The sequence below is a fragment of the Myotis brandtii genome, unplaced genomic scaffold, assembly GCF_000412655.1.
Source record: "Myotis brandtii unplaced genomic scaffold, ASM41265v1 scaffold64, whole genome shotgun sequence".
In the NCBI taxonomy this organism is placed as follows: Eukaryota; Metazoa; Chordata; class Mammalia; order Chiroptera; family Vespertilionidae; genus Myotis; species Myotis brandtii.
In genome coordinates this window covers 3,822,028-3,844,799 of record NW_005370460.1, presented here as the reverse complement: position 1 = coordinate 3,844,799, position 22,772 = coordinate 3,822,028, and the positions used below count along the sequence as shown (strand labels likewise).

Below are 22,772 nucleotides of genomic sequence, written 5' to 3'. Positions count from 1 at the left end.
ACACGGAAACGCCATGTCCAGGCCAGCTGTGAGATCGGCAGCCTCGGGCTGACCGCGGAGCTGGGTCCCCAGTGACTCAAGACGGTCCTGTGGATGAGGTGGCTTCACAGGTGATATGTGAGGCTCGTGGCCACAGTCCTTCCGCACGTCCTGCCTGCACCGGGCGGCGTCTGCGTGGCCGCCCCTCCCCTGCGTGCACTGCCCTCGGGGAAGTCCTCTCCCAGCCAGCGTGTCCCTTGGTCACGATCTGGGTGGGGAGGTGCTGACCGCCCGGAAAGCGGCGCGTGCCCAGCCTGGTGTTTTCTCTGTTTTGATCCTCTCTCGCCTCCCGTCCTTCCCAGCTACTACGCTGTCCTGTACCCCATGGTGTACCCCATGAAGATTACGGGGAACCGAGCCGTGATGGCTCTTGTCTACATCTGGCTCCACTCCCTCATCGGCTGCCTGCCGCCTCTCTTCGGTTGGTCTTCCGTGGAGTTTGACGAGTTCAAGTGGATGTGCGTGGCCGCGTGGCACCGGGAGCCCGGCTACACGGCCTTCTGGCAGATCTGGTGCGCCCTGTTCCCCTTCCTGGTCATGCTCGTGTGCTACGGCTTCATCTTCCGCGTGGCCAGGGTCAAGGCCCGCAAGGTGCACTGTGGCACGGTGGTCCTGGGGCAGGAGGACGCCCAGGGGACCGGGCGCAAGAACTCCAGCACCTCCACCTCCTCCTCGGGCAGTCGGAGGAACGCCTTCCAGGGCGTCGTCTACTCCGCCAACCAGTGCAAAGCCCTCATCACCATCCTGGTGGTGCTGGGCGCCTTCATGGTCACCTGGGGCCCCTACATGGTGGTCATCACCTGCGAGGCCCTCTGGGGCAAGAACTGCGTCTCCCCGAGCCTGGAGACCTGGGCCACGTGGCTGAGCTTCTCCAGCGCCGTCTGCCACCCCCTCATCTACGGCCTCTGGAACAAGACGGTTCGCAGGGAGCTGCTGGGCATGTGCTGCGGGGACCGGTATTACCGGGAGCCCTTCGTCCAGCGGCAGAGGACGTCCAGGCTCTTCAGCATTTCCAACAGGATCACAGGTAACGAGGGAGCCGGCCGGGAACGGGATGCTCTCCCTCAGCCAGGGTCAGCTGAGGTCCTCGCCGCTGCCCTGGCGTGGTGCTGGCCGAGGTCTCACACCGGCTGTGGCCTCCAGGCTCCAAGTACAGGTTTCCTTTGGGGGAGGAGCACCCAGAGGGCCCACTGTGATGCCCGCAGCTTTCCTGAGCTGAGCAGCGCTCAGCAGGGGGCGCCAGAGTTCAGAAATCTGCTTGCTGTCCGCCCCTGCCCCTCCCCTCCCAGGCAGCGGTCCTGGCCTCGGCAGGGGGCGCCAGAGTTCAGAAATCTGCTTGCTGTCCACTCCCCCCTCCTCTCCCTCAGCAGTGGTCCTGGTCCTGGCCCCAGGGGACAGCTCCCCTGCCTGGAGAGGAAGGAACCCAGCACCACCAGCTGCCTTCCCTCGGCCAATCTCTTCCTTCCAACTTCTTTACAGCAGCGGCCTCCCCCTCACTGCTCATCCTGAGATGTCCTTGGCCTTTCGTCCCAGGTCACGGGTGTCCTAGGTTGTCCCCCCCAAATTCCGCCCCCCCCCCCCACACACACACACTGAAATGCCACTCTGTGTCCCTGCGAGGCTGTCCTCAGCCGGACGACTGATTCAGGACAAACAAGGTTCTGGACACCATCTGTCCTCTTTGATGAGACCCACAGGAAGACTCCAGTCAGGGACAGCCTTTATAGACCTTTTTATTTTAAATAATTTAGCCTTGGGAGGGTTGGAAAGCCCAGCCTCCCCTAGAGTGACCATCTTGCCTAACCACAGGCGTCACCAACCCCGACAGTGACACTGCCACCGACGACGACAGACGTGGTTCAGATGCCGCCGTTTTCCACTCACGTCTCTTCTGTTCCCGCGCCGCCATCAGCCTCCCTTTGTCTTCTTCACGTCTTTGTTCTCTCCTTGTCTCCGTGACATGGACACTTCTGTGCAGCACTGGCCAGGGGTTTGGTAGCAGTCCCTCAGTGTGTGATCTCGGGATCAGAGGGAGGTTATAGGCTTTTGGCGGGAGCGCCAGGGTCACGTGCCCCTTAGTGATCACGTCAGGGGCACGTGTGGCCCTGTGCCTTATTGCCATGGTGCCCTTCATCCCTTGGGCGATGTCTTCGTCAGCTCGAGCGCCTGTAAGAAAACACCACAGCCTGGTGGCTTACACAGCAGACATTTCTCACAGTTCAGGAGGCTGGGAGTCGGGGACCGGGTGCCAGACGGCAGGGTTCTGGTGCGGTTCTCGCCTGGCTGTCTCCTTGCCGTGTGCTCTCATGGGGCAGGGGTGGGAGAGAACAAGCTCTCTGGTCTCTTCTTATGAGAATCCCACCCCAGCGACCTCATCTGATCGCCTCCCAAAGGCCCATCTCCAAATGCCGTCACACTGGGGGGGAGGGCTTCCGTGTGTGAACTGGGGTGCGGGGCACAGCCTCTCACTCCCTACAGGAAGGGTGGTGCGGGCCAGGTTCCTCCACCTACAGCCACTATTTGTCTGTCATTAATAAACACACCAGAGGAGATGCTTGGAGGCTACTGTTAAACGTCCTGTTGCTCCTTCCACTGTCACCTGTTTTCCCCATGCTTGGGGGAGTGGGGGGTGAGGGGGCCTTGCCTCCTGCAGTTACTACTCTGTTGTCCTCATGGAGGAGCAGCTGGATTTTTAGGGTCATGTGTGAGGGGGTCCTCACCGGGACGAGCTATGGGAAGAGAGATTTTGAGGGCACTTACCAGGTGCTGGTGGAAAGAGCCCATATGCACCTGCGGTTCTCAGCTCTTGCTGGATGACTGTGGGCAACTCACGCCACTCAAATTGAGTCTTCCTCTTCATGAAACAGGCAGGGCGGAGCGACAGAACCCTCCTAATGCTCACGAATGCTCACGGTAGTGATGCTAGGAGAGCCGTTCCCTGAGGCAGTTACGTAAGCCAACATCACCGGTTTATTTCCTGGGTTGATGGAGAGAGGAAGGCATTCTGGGACTTTTTATTTCGACCAAAGGAGAAACGAAATCTCCCCATATATCAGCCACTGGAATGCCCACCCAGGACACTTGCGAGATCATGTTTGCAAGTGTGACTTGTGAGCCACAAGTACCTCCAGGGTTTGGTTTTATTTCACTGGTTAGCGTATTTGTTCAGATTTTGTAAAATCACTTATCTCCTAGGCAAAAAAAAAATTTTTTTTTTAATTTTTTTTATGAAGTTAAGAATGAGGAAGGGGGAAAAAATGAGGAAAGCGAACGGAGGAGGAGAGGGTAGACAGAACGAAAAGAAACGGCTGCTTTTCAGGCCAGGATTCTCCATGCGAGTCACTGGTGATTACGCTGGAAGAGCTGGGGGGGCTGTGAGAACGGGCGGAAAACACCAGCTGTGGTTGGGTTGGCAAGTTCAAGGCAGCTGGCGGTCTCCTGCTCATTGAGGGAAGAGCAGTCTTGTGGGAGGACTTTGGGTTGAAGAGTGTGTGGGACAGAAGTTGTTGGCCTTCTCCAGGAATGGGAGCTGGGGGGTCCCTGTTGCCTCTTCCCTGGAGGCTCCCAGACCGAGGCCAGCAGCACCAGCAAGAGCCTTGGGAACAGCAGGATACGGTGCCCGCCAGCTCGGCACCCTGCCCCGTCCATGCTGGGAATGACTCTGATGGGGAAACCTGGCCTCCACCTCCCTCTCTGGCCTCTCTGGCCAAGCCAAGGCTGAGCACACCCTGGTCTAGTGCCCTCTGTGGGCACAACTTGGATCTGCAGGAGGCTCCTCAACCCCTGTCCCAAGCCTGCTTCAGGGCCCCCCTCACCCTAGAGCAGTGATGGCGAACCTATGACACGCGTGTCAGAGCTGACACGCAAACTCATTTTTTTGGTTGATTTTTCTTTGTTAAATGGCATTTAAATATATAAAATAAATATCAAAAATATAAGTCTTTGTTTTACTATGGTTGCAAAGATCAAAAAATTTCTATATGTGACACGGCACCAGAGTTAAGTTAGGGTTTTTCAAAATGCTGACACGCCGAGCTCAAAAGGTTCGCCATCACTGCCCTAGAGAGTGCACCCCTACTGGTTGTCATCAAAGGCCAAGAAGGACAAGATCCATCCCGAAGCCAGCGCGGAGGCCCTGTCTTGCTCTTGTGCGTCTCCATGTGCCTGGGCACCTGCAAAGCTATAACCTATGGACTAGGACACGAAGTTATTTTTCCTGACAGCGCTTATGAGCAAAGGCAGAGTGGAATTCCAGAAATAGCTGGAGCTCCCGGCTGACTCTGGGAAGCCAGGAGTTTTATAAACATGTTGTCATGTCTGTTTCATACATAGATTTCAGCCACATGAATGCATTTTGGTTTTCTCATTCTGTTGCCCCCAGGAAGGGTCAAAGGTTAGGTTCTCCATGTGGTGCCAGCTGCCGCTGAGCCACCCAAGTGTCTTCTGCTCGTGAAGAGCCCATTAGCAGGCTCCCCTGGGCTCCCCTAAGAAATTGGAGGGTGGCCTGGATCTCGGGGGAGGGCAGCCTATCCAAACGCCAGCTCGCAGCTCCTAAAACCGGAAATAGTGCCTTCCCAGTGTCTTCCGGGGACCAGGACACTGGCCCACGTGGGCTCAGAGGACATGCTTGCTCCTGGGCCCTCTTGCAAAGGCCTGGGCTGCAGGGAGGGAGGGGCCACCCTGGAGCCTTTGAATTTTCCCACCTGCTTTTCCCAGTTCTGTTCCTGGTGCCACCTAGAGTCTTCTGGTCACTTCAGAATGCCCATCTCACCGCAAATGGCCTCTCGCAGGCACTAGTGGCTTCCAGCTGCCCCTGGCTTCTGACCGACCCCTGGGGCCTCTCGCTTTGTGCCTTTAAAATAACGTGTAAAAGGGTTGGATTGGGCCCAGCCCAGTAGGTTGGCTATTTCACGTGAAGAATCTCGGGGTGACTGCACCCGCTCTGGGGGGGAATGCTGGGTGAACCGACTGGAGGGCACCTGGCTGCATGGCTCCCAGACCTTCCAGCCCAGCCACGCTCGTCTGGCTTCGGGGAGTCCCCCTGTGGGGACCGGACTCGTTCCTGGCTTTCACCGCAGCCTCAGAGACGGTGTCCAAACCCACTGTGGCCTCAGCCTTCCCCGTTGGCAGTGAACGGTCCCCGGCCTCCTTCCCAAGCCAGGCTTCCTGCTGAGACACAGTCATATTCTGGGGTCAAGACCCTGGAGGGGAGGGTCGTGTGGGGTCTCGTCCCAGCCGACCACACCAACCCTGGGCAAGAGTGCATCTCCCGGATGTCATGCCCTCCCCTCCACCATCGCATGTCCTCCTTGGCTCCAGAGAACAGAGGAGAGTGTGTGTCTGTCCTCCCAGGAAACCAGGTGAAGCCCTGGCCGGTGTGGCTGAGTGGTCGGAGGGCTGGCCCATGCACTGAGGGGTTGCAGGTTCGATTCCCAGTCAAGGGCATGAACCTGGATTGCAGGTTCGATCTCCAGCCCCAGTCAGAGCCCATGCAGGAGGCAACCAATCAATGTCTCTCTCTCACATTGATGTTTCTCTCTACCTGCCACGCCCTGAAAATCCATTGAAAAAATATCCTCAGGTGAGGATTAAAAAAAGAAAAACCAGGTTAAAGGTACAGACTGGAGTTTCCTCCTACTGTGTTTGTGGGAGAACAGAGGTGGCCCCTCACAGCAGGTCCTTCCGTCTACCAGGCCGTAGATCTTCCTCATCACATCAGAGTTTGACTTTTGAGCTCAGGTTTTCATTCCTAAGAGCTCCTTTTTGTTACCTCCCTGGTCACCACAGCCTCGTCCATGGATTCATTGTTTTCTCAACTTTCAGAGAAAATTCCAACTTTTTTGTTTTCTTAAGCTCCCTGCATTGTCTCCTCTGAGACCCATTGTTCTTCTTTCCTTGTTATCCCCCCATCTCTGTCTTTCTAGTGCTTTGCTCACAGGCCTGGTGGTCTGCGCCTTCCCTTTGTGGTTCATAACGAGGCCCTGGTGGGAGGCGTCTGGGCTGCAGGTCCGGCTGAGCAATGCACAGTGTCCAGCTCTCAGGGTCCACGGGGCTCTGTCTGGGGTCTCCAAGGCCAGGCTCGGTTCCTGTCCCCCCCTCTCCTGCTGACACTGGGCCACTGCTTCCTGTAGAGACATCTGTAGAGGCGCCCGGGGCCTCCACTTCCTGGGCTTTGGGGGCGCAGGTTGAGAACCAGCCTCCTCCCACCGCCAACCCAGCTCTCTCCTGGGTCACACCCACTGCCTCTCTCTCCCTCCTCCCAGCTGACAAGCATTCTCTCCTGCTCTGGGGTGCAAACCTTTTTAAAAAGTCCTGTTTGGCATTCAGGTGGGATTTCAGGAGGTAATGTACACCCAGGTTCCACATTTAATCAGAAAATCACCCGGGACAGTTCACCTCCCGTCTCCTCTCCCACCTGCCTTGTTGGTTTGAGTTGTCACGGGAGGTCCCCTCTGGGGGCCCAGTCAACTATGTCACAATGCAGACTCCCTGGGCGGGCACAGGGCACAGTGGGGAAGGGCGGCCGCCACGGCTTCCTGTCTGTCAATGGCTTGAGAGCGTGCTTTGCAGGAGGACAGAGGGGATAGGAGAGTGGGAGGTGAGGCGGAGGGGACTGAAATGGGGGTCCAGGCCGTGGGGCGGACGCGGTTTGTGCAGTCAGTGCCGACTTTGCCTTTCAGACCTGGGCCTGTCCCCACACCTCACGGCGCTCATGGCAGGCGGACAGCCCCTGGGGCACAGCAGCAGCACGGGGGACACGGGCTTCAGCTTCTCCCAGGACTCAGGTAAGCCTGCGGCGGTGCCTCCCGCGTGTACCTGACGCGGTGTGGGCACTGGTGGACGCGCATCTCCTGTGCCGGGTGGAAGGAGGGGGGGCATGGGGGGGCGGGGGCCAGAGGCAGGGCTCCCCGTCGGGGCTTTTAGCTCGGCAGAGCCTCCGTGCCTCGGTTTCCTTCTCTATAAAGCAGGGGCCTCCCAGCGGCCTGTGCAGGCTGGGAGGCTGCTGAGTCAGGCGGCCTGAGGTCAGTCTTGCTAACCATTGGGTTTCCCCATTTGTGAATGAGGGACGGCAATCGCTGTATCGAGGGCAGATACCCTTTCCTGCCACTACCATTACATGCCCTGCGCCCCTGTCCCCGGAAGAGACACCTCGCCACCACAGATCCTCCCCGTCTTCCCCGGGGCCGTGCATCCCAGGGCTCTGTGCTGTTAGGATCTCCCCTGGCTGCTGGAGGGAAGCAGGTGCCACATCTGTCCCTGTCAAGCGTGTTCTTGGGCTCTCACCAGGCCCTGGGGTGGGGGCCAGGGGCAGAGGCTGGCAGTGTCCCCACCAGTCCAGGGCTCCACGCGGCTGGAGAAGCCCCAGGCGTTTCCGCCCAGGGCTCTGGCCTGAAGGGCGCCGCATGGAGTCCTGGGCGGTGCAGCAGCCGCCGGGCCCGGTGCTGCCCTGCCGCTGCCGGCAGCTGTAGATCTCTGCCTTGACCGAGGTTTCTTCTCCTGAGCCTGTGTCGTGGGGCGCTGGGGGCAGGCACGGCGGGCACCGAGACAGGCCTTCCGTCGCAGAATCTTCCCTGAGCACGTCCCCTCACCTGACAACCCAGAGGGTGAGCCACTGGCCACACCATCGCTTGTAGCCTCGAGTCCCTTGTGTGATTGGAGGGAAGGGAAGGTCTCTGCCCCTTTCTCAGACAGCCAGCAGAGGTCCCGAGACTCTGACATTCATTCATTCAACAAATATTTGCCAAGCTCCTCCCTTGGCCAGGCACTGTACTAGGCTCCAGAGAACCGTGGTGAGCCACCCTCCTGGAGCTTTCAGCCTGGGGGGAGACGGACGGCATGCACTTCGAATGGGTGAGTTGTGGTGTGGGGACTATTCCTCAGTCACTCTGCTGTTAAAAGATTGTGAGAGACTTCTGGTCAAGATGGCAGAGTAGGCAAACACTCCTACCTCCTCCCACAACCACACGAAAATTACAACTAAAGTATAAAAAAGAAATTGCAACTAAAGTATAGAGTAGTGGTTGGCAAACTGCGGCTCGCGAGCCACATGCGGCTTTTTGGCCCCTTGAGTGTGGCTCTTCCACAAAATACTGACTTTTGCGCATGGGCCACGAAGTTTCAATCGCACTGTACGTGAGCACCCGCACGTGGTATTTTGTGGAAGAGCCACACTCAAGGAGCCAAAGAGCCGCATGTGGCTCGCGAGCCGCAGTTTGCCGACCACTGGTATAGAGCAACCATCATGAAGAACCAGCTGAAGACCAGCCGAACAGAACTCCCGGAACTAAGGACACACAGAAGCAGCCACAGTGAGACCGGTAGGAGGGGCGGAGACGTGGAATGGCAGGTCCCACACCCACACGCAGTGGTTAAGGACCAGGAGGCATATCTCCGTGGCAGAGGTGCCCACTGAGGCGTGAGGGGCCTCAGCCCCAAGCTGGGCTCCGAGCTCAGAGCATCCGTCCCAGGAAGAGGAGTCCCCACAGTGTCAGGCTGTGAAATCACCAGGGACTCAACCTGGGTGACATGGAAGGCTGCTGCGTCCCCTTTAAGGACCTGAGGTCATGAACGCTTGCTCTGAGCTCCAGCAAAGGGAAGCAGTTCAGGAAGCACCGGGGACACCAGAGAAACAACATGGTCTGGTTTCTGGGTGAGGTCTGGAGGGGCAGCTCTCTCTGGGACAAATGTGCCAGCAGGTGCCATTGTTCCTTTGTTGAGCCCTCTCCCCACCCAGCCTACAGGCAAAGGCGCCAAGTCTGGGTCTCCATCCACCTGGCTCACACCCCTCACCACCCCAGGGGGCTCCCCGAGACCCATCCCACACACGGTGTGCACCACCCAAACCTCTTCCAGTGGCTGTTCCTCACAAGCAGCCGGGCTCTGCCCATGCTGCAGACTTTCCCAAAATCTCTCAAAGGTCCACAAACTCCCGAAAAGCAGCATCTGGCCACTGCATGCCCGTACCTCTGGCTAAGCGGCCCCAAGCCCAGCAAGAGTGGCAGCCAGCCTCAGTTTTCAGCATAGCCTCTCTCAGGTAGCTACCAACTGCAGATCACTTTGTAGCTCCTACCAGGTGGCCCCAGGCCAGGCACAGACAGGGCTAACCTTGGCCTGCACTGGAGTCCTCCCAAGGGGCCTCGGAATCAACACACCCTGTGGTCAGCTTTGGACCACACCAGAGCACCACCCAACCACTTCCACAAATGACACACCCAAAGGGTGGACTCAGCTGGGACCAGAGTCCCACTAAAGTGAATCCAACCCCATGGGGTCAGCCCTGCACAATAGCTCATCCGCTGTAGTCATGTAGTCAGCCCGAGGCCAGTCCCACCCACTAACATGCCAACAGCCTACTCAAGGGACACCCCTGGAGCACCTGGCTCAGGTGACCAATGAGGTTGCACCATTGGACCTCTCAGGACACCTACTATGTAAGGTTATCCTGCAAACACTGGGAGATATAGCAGCCTTAGCTAATATATAGAAACAAACACAGGGAGGCAGCCAAAACGGGGAGACAAAGAAACAGGTCCCAAAGAACAGGGCAAAACTCTAGAAAAGGAATGAAATGAAATGGAGGCAAAAAATCTCCCAGGTACAGAGTTCAAAACACTGGTTAAAAGGATGCTCAGTAATTCAGGGGAAGATTAGATGAACTCAGTGGGAACTCTAACAAAGATGTAGAAAAACATAAAAAAGAACCAGTCAGCCAGAAATCGGTGGCATTTTTAAACACCAATAATCTCTCGGAAAGAGAAACTAAAAAAACCAATCCCTTTTACCATTGCAACAACAAAAAAATTAAGATACTTAGGAATAAACTTAACCAAGGAGGTAAAAGACCCTTACTCGGAAAACTACAGGATATTGAAAAAAGAGATAGAAAAAGATAGAAACAAGTGGAATAATATACCGTGTTCATGGATTGATAGAATTAACATCAATAAAATAGCCATACTACCCAAAGCAATCTGTAGATTCAATGCAGTCCCCATAAAATACCAACGGCTTTTATTTCACAAATCTAGAACAAACACTCCAAACATTTATATGGATAAAAAAAGACCCTGAATAGCTGCAGCAATCTGGAGAAAGAACAACAAAGGTGGAGGGATCACAATACCGGATATCAAGTCATATTACAAAGCCACCATAATCAAAACAGCCTGGTACTGGCACAAGAACAGGCATATAGATCAATGGAACAGAACAGGGAGCCCAGAAATTGACCCAAGCCATATGCTCTATTAATATTTGACAATGAAGACAAGAGCATACAATGGAGTAAATACAGTATCTTTAATAAATGGTGTTGGGAAAATTGAACAGGTACATGAAAAAAAGAAAGGAAGGAAGGAAGGAAGGAAGGAAGGAAGAAAGAAACTAGACCACCAACTTACACCGTACACAAGGATAAAGTCAAAATGGGTAATGGACTTGACTTAAATGTAAGTTGTGAAATCATAAAAATTCTAGAAGAAAATGTAGGCAGCAAAATCAGACATCTCACGTAGAATTTTCACAGATACATCGCCTAGGGTAAGAGAAACAAAGGACAAAAAAAAAATGGGACTATACCAAACTAAAAAGCTTCTGTACAGCAAAGGAAACCAGCATCAAAATGAAAAGGGAACCCACTGTACAGGAGACCGTATTTTGCCAATGATATATCTGATAAGGGGTTAATTTCCAAAATATATAAAGTATCATACAACTCAACAAAAGGAACACAAACAATCCAATTTAAAAAATGGGCAGAAGACTTGAATGGACAATTTTCCAAAGAGGACATACAAATGGCCAAGAGACATATGAAAAAATGTTCAACGTCAGTAATCATGAGAGAAATGTAAATTAAAACCACAATGAGACATCACCTCCCACCTACCAGAATGACTATCAACAACAAACTAACAAGTGCTGGGGAGCATGTGGAGAAAAGGGAACCCTAGTGCACTGCTGGTGGGAATGCAGACTGGTACAACCACTATGCAAAACAGTGTGGAGTTTCCTCAAAAAATTAAAAAATGGAACTGCCATTTGACCCAGTGATCCCACTTCTAAGAATATATCCTAAGAAGTCTGAAACACTAATCAGAAAGAATGTATGAACCCCTGTGTTCATAGCAGCATTACTTACAATAGCTGAGATCTGGAAACAGCCCAAGTGCCCATCAGTAGATGAGTGGATAAAAAAGCTGTGGTACATATACACAATGGAATACTATGCAACTATAAAAAAGAAGGATCTATTACCCTTTGAGACAGCATGGAATGACCCAGAAAGTATTATGCTAAGTAGAATAAGCCAGCCAGAGAGAGACAAGTATCACATGATCTCACTTACATGTAATCAAGTGAACAAAATAAACTGATGAACAAAATAGAACCAGAGATATGGAAGCATGTAACAAACTGATATATTTCAGAGGGAAGGGTGGAAGAGATTAACTAAAGAACTTAAATGCATATATGCATGACCCATGGACACAGACACTAGGGCAGTGAAGGTCTGCAGAGGAGGAGGGACCGGGGTGGAGAGGTCAATGGAGGAAAAAAGGGGACATCTGCAATACTTTCAACAATAAATATTTTAAAAAAGAACCAGTCAAAAATGAAGAATATAATAGCTTAAATGAAGAATATATTAGAGGGAATAACACCAGATTAGAGGAAGCAAAGGATTGAATCAGTGATTTGGACAACAAAGTAGCAGAAAAGACCTACTTAGAATAGCAGAAAGAAAGAATTTATTTTTAACTAATTAATTTATTTATTTTTAAATACATTTTTTTATTGATTTTAGAGAGGAAGGGCGAGGGAGAGAGAGATAGAAACATCAATGATGAGAATCATTGATCAGCTGCCTCCCTTCTGCCCCCTACTGGGGGTCGAGCTCATAACACCAGGCATGTGCTCTGACCAGGAATTGAACTGTGACCTCCTGGTTCATAGGTTGACGCACAACCACTGATCCACACTGGCCAGGCAGAAATAACTTTTTAAAAAGAGGAAAATTTAAGGTACCTCTGGGACAACATCAAGTGTAACAACATTTGCATCATAAGGGTACTAGAAGAAGAGAGAGAGAGAGAGAGAGATCAAGGAATTGAAAATCTATTTGATGAAATAATGACTGAAAACTCCTTAACCTGGTGAAGGAAATTGACATACAAGTCCATGAAGTGCCAAGAGTCCCAAACAAGATGAATCCAAAGAGGCCCTCACCAAGACACATCATAATTAAAATGGCAAAGTTTAAAAACAGAGAACCTTAAAAGCAGCAGGAGAAAAGCAGTTAGTTACCTACAAGGGAGCTCCCATAAGATTGTCAGCTGATTTCTCAACAGAAACACTACAGGCCAGAGGGAGTGGCATGAGAAATTTTCAAAGTGATGAAAAGGGAGGAGCTACAACCAAGATTACTCTACCCAGCAAAGCTATCATTTAGAATTGAAGGTCAGATAAAGAGCTTCACAGACAAGAAAAGCTAAAGGAGTCCATCACCATCAAACTAATATTATAAGAAATGTTAAGAGGACTTCTTTAAGCAAAAGAAGAAAAAAGATAAAAACATGAATAATAAAAAATATGAATAATAAAATGGCAATAACTATATTACCTATCAATAATTACTTTAAATGTAAATGTATCACACAATCTACAAGAGTAAACTCAAATGGATTAAAGGCTTAAATGTAAGGCCTGAAACCATAAAGCTAGAAGAAAAATAGGCAGTAAAAACTTTAACATTGCTCATAGTAATATCTTTTTGAATATGTCTCCTCTAGCAAGGGAAACAAAATAAATAAATAAACAAATAAGACTACATAAAATTAAAAAGGTTTTGCACAGCCTAGCTAATGGGGAAAATATTCAGCAATGATACATCTGATAAGAGGTTAATAAGTAAAATATATAAGGAACTCATATAACTTACCAAAAAACAAACAACAACTACAAAAAAAAATCCAATTAAAAACTGGGCAGAGGACCTGAATAGACATTTCTCCAAAGAGGACATACAGATGACCAACAGACTTACGGGAAGACGCTCAACATTACTAATCATCAGAGAAATGCCAATTAAAACCCTAATGAGGTGTCACCTCACACCTGTCAGAATGGGTAGCATCAATAAATCAACAAACAAGTGTTGGGGAGGATGTGGAGAAAAGGGAACCCTCGTGCACTCTTGCTGGGATTATACATTGTTGCAGTCACTATGGAAAACAGTATGGAGGTTTCTCAAAAATTAAAAGTAGAACTACCACATGAACAAGCAATTCCACTTCTGAGTATACATATAAAAAAACAACCAAAAACATTAACTTGAAAATATATATGCATCCCCATTTTCATTGCAGCATTATTTACAATTGCCAAGATATGGGCGCAGCCTAAGTATCCATTGATAGACGATTGGATAAAGATGTGGTACATATATACAATGGAATATTACTCAGCCAAAGAAGAGAATGAAATCTTATCCTTTGTGACGACATGGATGGTCCTGGAGGGAACTGTGCTAAGTGAAATCAGTCAGACAGAGAAAAACAAATACCATATGACTTCACCTATATGGAATCTAAAAGAACAACCAACCAAAGCAAAAACAAACTCATAGGGACAGAGGACAAACTGGTGGTTTCTAGATGGGAGGGGGGTTGGACTGGGTGAAAAAGGTGAGGAGGTTAAGAAGTACAAATTGGCAGTCATAGCACTAGTCAGGGCTGTGGTGTGCAGCAAGAGGACATCCTATATAATAAAAGCCTAATGTGCAAATCAACTGAATGGCAGAACAACTGGTCCTATGATGTGCACTGACTACCAGTGGGCAGACGCTCAATGCAGGAGCTGACCTCTAGTGGTCAGTGTGCTCCTACAGGGGGAGTGCCACTCAGCCAGAAGCCAGGCTCACAGATGGCGAGTGCAGCAGGGGTGGTGAGAGCCTCTTCCGCCTTGGGGTGGGGGCGGGGGGGAGCAGGCCTAAGCCGGCAGTTAGACATCCCCGGAGGGGTCCCAGACTGCGAGAGGATGCAGGCCGGGCTGAGAAACCGCCCCCCCCCCCACTCCCCAGTGCACGAATGTCGTGCACCGGGCCTCTAGTAGTCAGTAACATTGCAGTAACTGTGTGTGGGGACAGGTAGGTGCAAGACTTATTGTAAGTTATGTAAATGTGTGCCAACTGTGCCATACACTTAAAACTAATGTAACGTTGAATGTAAACTGTAATTGAAAAATAAAACAATTTTTTAAATGTTTGCTTAGTGCAATGTATTTTAACCACAAAGTGTTTACAGCCTATTTTTTCTTCTGGTTTTATGGTTTCAGGCCTTACATTTAAGCTGTTAATCCATTTTGAGTTTATTCTTGTAGATTGTGTAATCCATTTACATTTAAAGTAATTATTGATAGAAATTCAAACTGTAAGAGGAATCACGCAGAACACCAGGCTCTTTTACTGGGGCGGTCTCTCCCACGCAGCCCTTCTCCCCTCCCCAGCCCGGTCCGGCCCACTGGACACTGTGTGTGCCCGCTGTGGCCCGGAACACCCAGCCCTGCATAGCACTGCTGTAACTTCCGTGTCGGAAGAGGCCCCATGGCTGGCTGCCCAGTCCCTGAAATAGGATGGCACAGTGTTCACTTCTTGGGCACATGCTGCAGAGCAGCTCTTGCACTGGATTGTGGGTTGGAATAAATGGGGGAGAGGGATGCAAGGGGGTTGAGAGCGGGCGAGGAGGAGGCGGCGAGGAGGACTTGGGACGGCCGTTCCATGTGCGCAACCTGCCCTTGGTCTTAGGGACGGACGTGATGCTGCTTGAAGACTACACGTCTGATGACCACCCTCCCCTCCACTCCACTTTCCCACCCAAGAGGAGGAGCTCGGTGACGTTCGAGGATGAAGTAGAAAAGATCAAAGGTTGGTGTCTGTGGCTGACAGCTTCCGGACAACACAGGGAAAGGGAGTGGTCTTAGGAGAACTCCTGGCTCACCCCCGTCCCCATCCAGCACACCAGGCCTCCCACCTTTGCCCCCTCCAATCCCCACCCCCACCCTGTGCCACTCCCAACCCTGCAGTCTCCCTCGAGTCCTTGGGCTTCCCAGCCATTGGATCTGGAAGCTTCTAAGCTGGGCCAACAGGGGCTGTCGCACTCTCCGTAGACACACAGGTGCTCAGACCTACTCCGTCCTCCCAGATGAGTGCAAGGAGGCAGAGCCCAGGGCCCCTCCACTCTCCCCCCACCCCCCCAAGAGTGGGTGGAAGTCGCCTGCTCAGCACATGTGAGGAGTAGGGGGTGCACTGTTCCCGAGACGTGTCAGGAGGACAGTAGGCAGTGAGGTTCACAGTAAGAAGGCTCTGGGGGGGAGGGGCGCAGCAGACCCACACCCCTCCCTCTTCTGTTAGTTGTCGGGTCCTGTCCTGGGTGGGGCTCCTGGACCGCGGTATCCTGCCGACCCTGAGGCTGTCCTGACTGGGGAATCTGGGCCAGTTCAGAGATGAGACGTCCCTACTGGCTCAGCACTCAGCCCGGGGAAGTTTAGAACCACCCACATCACACACTCCAGGGAGCCGAACGGCCAAAGACCTCTTCCAAAGATGTAAAATGTGAATGTGGTTAATAGAAAATATTGATCAAGCCTTTTCTGTGAGCCGGGCCTAGGCTAAGCATCTTGGCAAGAATGGTTTATCACAGAAACCCTATGGAGCAAGAGGTGCACCATGACCCTCTCTCTGCAGAGGACCTGAGGTTAGCTAACTCCTTCTACGTTTTCCCAGGCCCTAGGAGGCAACCAGACTGGGAAACGTGCGCCCTCCACAGGAGCCTGGCCCCTTGCTAACCTTGCTCTGTCTTTCCCTCAGAAGCTGCCAAGAACCCCATCCTCCACGTGAAGGCCGACGTGCACACCTCTTTGGACAGTTATGCAGACAGCCTGGCCAAAGCCATCGAGGCGGAAGCCAAAATCAACCTGTTTGGGGAGGAGGCATTGCCTGGGGTCTTGATGGTGGCCCGGACCATCCCAGGGGCCGGCTTTGGGGGCAGCGGAGGCAGCCGAGCCCTCGGGAGCCAGAGACTCCAACTGCAGAGGATCGAGGAGGGGAACATTCCAGCTGCGGAACAGAAATGAGGGCCTCGGACTGGCCCACAGCCCACCGAGCCGGGGCCCTAGGAACTCGGGTAGGAACGGCATCTGGGGTGCAGCCACCAGAAAAAACACCGAGAACTGTGTCCAGGCCAGGAACTCCGTGTCTGCGAGCCCACCCGCGGGCTCCTCCTAGATCCCAGTGATGGGATCAGAGGCATCAAAAGCACAAAGCAGAACAAATGGAGGTGTGGCTTGGCTTTCTGGGAGGTGGGGCACCGGTGGGGCCTAAGACCAGCTGGGGGAACCCCAGGGCAGGTCATGTTCTTTTGTTCACATCTGCTACTCACTGTCCCCCCAGAGAGGCTCAGGAGGGGGGCTCTTCCAGTGCACTGGGGCGGAGGGCACCCCAGGCTTCTGCAGGGTTGAAGCAGGCCATGTGGGGTCCCTAGAGAACCCAGGAGCAGGGCCCCCACGCAGTTCCCAGGCCTCAGTGCTGGGTATGACCTGGCATCGTTGGAGCCACCTGCTAGTGCTCACGGGGGCAGCCCCAGGCCACCTCCCTCTTCACTGATTCTTTGCTATTTCGAAAGAAGGGAGAGAGAAACCACTATAACAGACAGGAGGAAGGAGCGGAAGGCAGATGCTTCATTTCCAAGAATTATACTGTTCGGCTAGGACACGCCTGGACGGCCGTGGTGCCCAGCAGCAGGGGAGACACTGTTGTCGCTGGAGGAACTCCCTTCATGGAGGACTCCAGACTCCGTGTGTAAAGTGTGATTGACAGGAGATAAGGCAGAATAGAAACCACACGGCCGGCCGGCAGCACCTGCACGCCCGCCCAACTCCACCTCTTCTTCCTCACGTCACCTGCACTTCCTAGCACCTCTCTGTGCAGCCGGGGAGATGGGATGAGGGAGTGGGTCGTCAGAGTGAATGGTCTCCAAGATCGTTTCCAGCTGCGATCTCTGATGTTCTCTGTAAGTTAGAGATAGGAAAAGAAAAGGGACCCACGGACCCATGTTGGCACAGCTTCTGCGTGATTGCAGACAGAGACTGCAGGCCCAGGTGTGCGGGCTCCCCGGCTTGTCTGCTCAGAATGCGGCCTGCAAGGGGCCAGCGTGGAGGAGAGACGCCTCCCAGGGGGGCAGTGGGTTCACGTGGTTACACCTCGCCCCAACCCTTGGAGCTGGTCCTCAGTCTGCAGTTTGCAAAGACCTTTGCCAAGACCTGGGAGCGTGCACCTTCGTGGTGATTAGCTTAAGGCCGGCTGTCGGTTCTGGGTGGGAGGGAAGGAGCGGAGGCATCTTCACCTGCGGGTTCTGCTAAGGAGACGGGCAAGTCAGGCTGCTCTCACTCCATGGCATTCCTCAGTCAGAGCGCTTTCCTCTCCTTTCTCTAATCTTCCTAGCACTTGTCGGTTGTAAAGGGACCATATTCCTGACCACTGGCCCGCACAGAGGTGGAGCAGGGCGACCACCTTCACCGCTTTGTTGGCGTGACCTAGGGCTCGCTGGTGAGGCCTTTCTGATGCAGCACATTCGGCTGGGAACCCGGGGGTTGGAGTGCGTGTCCCTGGGCTGCACTGGGCGGGCTCGAGGGAGAGTCCTGAGACCCCAGGTCCGCACTGGCTGGTCGCAGACTAGCTGGGATTTACTAGGATTAAATCTAAACTTATCTGGAAATGCCACACATCACAGAAGGACTCACTGTTTCCTTCTTTTCTACTGAGGACCATTCATTTATTCATCTCCAGGCCCCGCACATCACCTGTGCAGAGCACCAAGCTCGGCCCATGAGCAATGGCATGAACGTGTTTACACACTCACTTAGGGACGGACCTGGGGGATACGGATGCTGGTAAACAGCAAAGCCAAGTAATTACTGTAGAGAGAACTGTGAGCTCCAGGGGAGGTGACTATTCCGTGTAGCTCCGTGGAGGTGGCAGTGTGAGCCAAGCCTTGGAGGGTATCTGGCAGCTAGAACCATATTTTGCATAATCGAGAATTCAGTTGCCAATGAAGCCTGGGAGAAGGAGGACAGGAGGAGGGAGCAGGGAGCTGGGTGGTTGGGGAGGGGTGGGAAGGCCCCTCCGTTCTGAAGCTCCCGAGAGGCGTTTCTGGGGACCCTGCCCTTAGTGCAGGTTGGAACCCAGGCCCATCGCTTTATACCTCTGTGCAGTGGCTACATGGACAGTGGCAGGTGGGACTGTTGGCCACTTGTCCACAACCTGTCCTGCGTCTCTGGTTGTGACAGGACCGAGTTTAGGGCTGTTGCCATCTCTGCTCCTTTCGTTGAGATCACCACTTGATGGTCCCTGTCCTGTGCCTGCCCAGATTCCAGGCTTGGGGCTGTTATGACCCAGAGGCACTGGGATCCCCACCCCCCAGCACTGGGCTTCCTGGCCTGGGAAGACTGGAGTTCAGCACCTTAGCCACCAGGTGGCAGCAGTGGGGAGCGCTAAGGAAACACTTGAAGGCTTGCCTCAGCAGAGCTCTGGCTTTGAACTTGTCTCCACCTTGGTCCTCAACCTTGGAAGGACCACCCAGCTTGCTCACACGTGTGACCCCTTTTGGGGCGGCAGGTTCTGCCCCTGCTCAGCTATGAGATCTTAAGCAACTGCCAAGAGGCAGGGCTGAGGACCAAGACCAGGGCCACCTGGTGCTAACGCGTTTTCTCATCCCAGGAGCTGCTGTGGCTTCTGTCCACCTGAGTGACCAGTGAGACTAATCAGTATTTGCAGTCGGCCAGGGAGCGGGGCGGAGGGGGTGGCAGGAGGGAAGAAGCGTGTTCCATGCAGCAAGAGATCTTAGCCTGTTAGGGTTTGCTGCAGGAATACGTTCCACCGGACTCACTGAGACACCTGCACATGAGACGTGTGTCTGGACGGAGCCCAGGATACTCTCTGGTGTCCAGCTCTGGCCCCACTGCTCTGTCTGGGAGGAACTGAGGGTGCGTGGCTATGAGGGCAAGCCCAGAACTGGCAGGTGCTGAGCACCTACTGTGTGCCTGACGGTGGAGAATTCTGTGCCTGTTGTGCGGCTTCTGTTAGGCCCTTGAGGGCTCTCATTCCGTGTCCGTGTCCGTGCACGTGAGCGACATGGGAACAGTGCGGACTTGGCTGGGCTGAGTTCTGGGTTCAGACCCACGCGGCTGCTGAGTAGTTGGGTGGTGTTGGGCCAGTTCATTTTTCTGCATCAGCTTTCTCATCTGTGAGGTTTCATAACCTGTTTCTTGTGGGGACGTAGAATGCAGGCCCCCCCACGGGAGGTTACGTGGATTAAAGCTCCCGCACCACACGTGGGACACAGTGGTGCCGAGCCACTGGGGTCCTGTCCATGACTAGGCGGGTGTCCTATTCTTGTCTCATAGGGACCCCTCAGGAGCTGTTATCCTAGGTCAGAGGTGTTGAGGCTTCTGCAGTGGGAATGGTCCTGTTTGCTGAGCAGCACAAGACCTGGGATGGAAGGGATATGGTGAGGAAGGGGAGCGCGAGAGGAGGGGAAGGTGTGGGGCGTTGGGAGCTGCAGAGGTCTGAGGAGCACAGTGTCTGTCCAAGGTGATGGCCTGGGGCCTGGTGCAGACCCCGTGTCACGGCACCAGCTCGACCTCCCGGCCCAGAGGAGACGCCCCGGAGGAGACTCGGCCTGGGCCCTGCGGCCAGCTCCGTCCCGCAGGACAGTGACTGCGTGGCGGTGGCTCTTGGGTTCATATTCTCCGATCCTCCACCCTGAGGAAGTCAGTGCAGGGACAGGAGTCCATGCTGCTACCCCAGTGCGTGCAGAACCCCAAGGTGAACCCTGGGGGGCTGGAGGAAAATCACCGTTTTCACCTGAAGCAAAGGAAAATGGCTGAGTCGTATATGGACAAGAGGAGGCGGAGTGGACACTCCTGGGTTGGGGACAGACAGAATCCAGGGGGACCTAGGAAGGGAAGAAGTGTCCATGGTCTCGAGGTGCATGACACCAGCGTCAGGGCCCAGTGCCGGGTCTTGGCCACGTGACTGAGAGGAAGGAGTCAGCTGTGCAGCTCGAGGACGAGCAACAGTGAAGTCATTACCAGGAGGCAGGCCGGCGGGCTTCCTTGTGGAGGAAGAGCTGGTAACGGAGTGAGTGCCTGGAGGCTGAACACCTGCTTTCCGGGCCTGCAGAAACCACAGACGCGGGGGACGTGGTTGGGTTCCCGGAAGGACTCGTAGCACAGACCCACTCGACTGCAGACCAGCAGGGCACCATTTTGCTCCGCGTTATTTTAGGGTCTAACACACAGAGCTGTTCATTTCCCCAGGAAGCATGCTCCTGAGCAATAGTAACAGCTTAGGAATTCCAGGCCACTTGCTGTTCCTTTTGACACCACCATTTTGCAATGTCACCAATCACAGGCAAGTTGGCCCCTCCCGGGGCAAGGACCCTCCTGGGCCTGGGCAGGCAGGGCCACCCCAGGGCAGTGGGAGGAGCCGTTGGCGCGGGCGCAGGGGTCCAGCTGTGGACCTGCGGAGGGGAGTCCTGGGCTGTGTTTTGGCGATGGAACCCTGGATGCAAACGTGGTTAAAAACCAACCTTCAAACAAAACAATGACAAGCTAGTCCGGAAATACATTTCACTTGAAATTATTGTTTTGTTTTTTTAAAACAAGACAATGTTTAGAGTTATTATAAATCAATATTTATAAACAAGTAAAAGTGCATTTAGCATAGCTGTGTTCACCTGATGAAATGTTTTTGGCACGTGTACAGATGTGGAAATTGTGAATTTGTACTTGGACTTGTGGACTGTGGGTTTTGGGTGTTCCCCCTTTACCCCATATTCCAGTTTCCCACAGCCCCTTTCCTTTCTCCCTTCCCCCTTCCCAAGGGCTAAAAAGAGGAAGGAGACTGAGCAGGAAGGACCGACTATTGCAGAATTTGGGGGGGGGGGGTGATCCATACCACAGTCACCTGGGTACATCTGTCCATGCGTTTTCATAATACCCCCAAGACAGTGAGATTCATGGAATATTGTCCAATACAGAACAAATACTCCTAACCCAGACTTTATAGGGGCTCTCCACATGTTCATCCCATAACCAAGGTCAAGGGGGTGTGGTGATCATCAGTGACTCAAAACCACCTCAGGGCATAAAACCCAGCACCTCCACCTGAGCCCTCACTGGCCACAACTGAAGGCAGTTCCTTTTGCTGAATGTGTGGGTGAGCCCCGGGTCCAGCTGCCTAACGTCCTGCCCCCAGCATGCGTTGCGCCATGGCCGGGACCTATTAACTCTGCCCGGAACATGTCCTCTTTCTGCCCCTGGACTGTGGTCTGGTTCGCCCTGTGCCTATGTAACACACCAAACTCTACAAAATCACCTAAAGTAGGAGAACTAATTCCTTTGACAAATACCATTAAAAAATAATAGCCCAGCCACTGTGGCTCAGTGGTTGAGCATCAATCTATGAACCAGGAGGTCATGGTTCGATTCTCACTCAGGGCACATGCCCAAGGTTGTGAGCTCAATCCCCAGTAGGAGGCGTGCAGGAGGCAGCCAATCAATGATGTTCCTCTCATTGATGTTTCTCTATCCCTCGCCCTTCCTCTCTCTCTAAAAATCAATAAAAAATCACTTAAAAATAACAGCTTTACAGCAGTTTTGGGTTCTGAGCAAAACTGAGCACAAAGGTCAGGCCCCATATACTTCTGCCCCCCCCCCCCCATCCCATCCTGCACAGAGGGTACACAGACCATTTTGATTTTCGGTTGCTTTTCCTGCCAGTTACTCCTGACCCGATGGAGTCCTCCAGTAGCCTCTGTCCTGCCAGCTTTCCAACACTCTCTAAGAATCCCTGCTTCTGCTTCATTTCAGTGAGAAATGATGTCCTGGATGTGCTGACAGTAGCGTTTTCAGTTGCTCTGTAAAGCCCCTCATCCTCCGGGTGTCATGGGGCCCTAACTCGGCCCCTAGGACATAGGTATGCAAATCTGATCGCCTCCACTTCACGGGAGATGGAGCAGGAGCCCAGACAAGTCAGGTGGCCCCAGGTCACATAGCTAATTGGGAACCAGAAACTAGGACCCTGGCACTTTCCAGAAGTCACCTGTAGCCAAGTCAGCTGTCCTGTTTGGCTAAAACTCTAATTCCTTCCCTTCACCCACTTACCTCGTTCTCTAACGTGGAGACGTGTGTGCATCCAGGGCAAGGGCCAGGTGTGGAAGTCCAGCTCCAGTTACTGAGCCAACTGAAGAGGCTTTTCTTCTCTCCACAAAGCCAACCTGCCAGCAGGGCACCCGGTGTGCAGCCACCTGGGGAGGAGCGACCCCGGTCTCCACACTGGAGAGGGATGCTCTGCTTGGCTACACCTATGAGCCTCATGGGCCAGCCGAAGAAAAGGATGACAATTTAAAAGTGGGCAGGGAGGGTGACGGAAGGGTTAAGTCTACAGGAACAGATTCAGGTCATAACCTATAAGATACAGGCCGGGGTGTTGATGGCTGGAGTGGAAGTGGACACTGGAGTTAAGGAAGGCTAGGATGTAGAAGACAGGATGGTCACAGCTTTCAGCTGAAATCGGGTTGCAGTCAGGAGGACCTGAAGCCAGGGCCCCCAGAGCTAGCCTGTGCTCCTACAGCACGGGAACCCCGGACGCCCTGGTCTCTGCTGGCCCTGACTCC

At 53.2% G+C, this 22,772-nt stretch overlaps 1 protein-coding gene across 3 annotated transcripts in view; it reads left to right on the top strand.

Annotated features, from left to right (window-relative positions):
* GPR161 (G protein-coupled receptor 161) overlaps positions 1-20,857 on the top strand; it is a 39,175-nt gene extending 18,318 nt beyond the window's left edge. For all 3 annotated transcript variants that reach the window (XM_005880507.2, XM_014528539.1, XM_005880508.2), the window contains exons 3-6: positions 342-1,066; positions 6,720-6,824; positions 14,843-14,962; positions 15,905-20,857. In XM_005880507.2, coding sequence (XP_005880569.1) covers positions 342-1,066; positions 6,720-6,824; positions 14,843-14,962; positions 15,905-16,170 — 1,216 coding nt within the window. In that variant the 3' untranslated portion in view covers positions 16,171-20,857. The remainder of the gene's footprint in view (positions 1-341; positions 1,067-6,719; positions 6,825-14,842; positions 14,963-15,904) is intronic.
* The last annotated feature ends 1,915 nt before the right edge of the window (positions 20,858-22,772 follow it).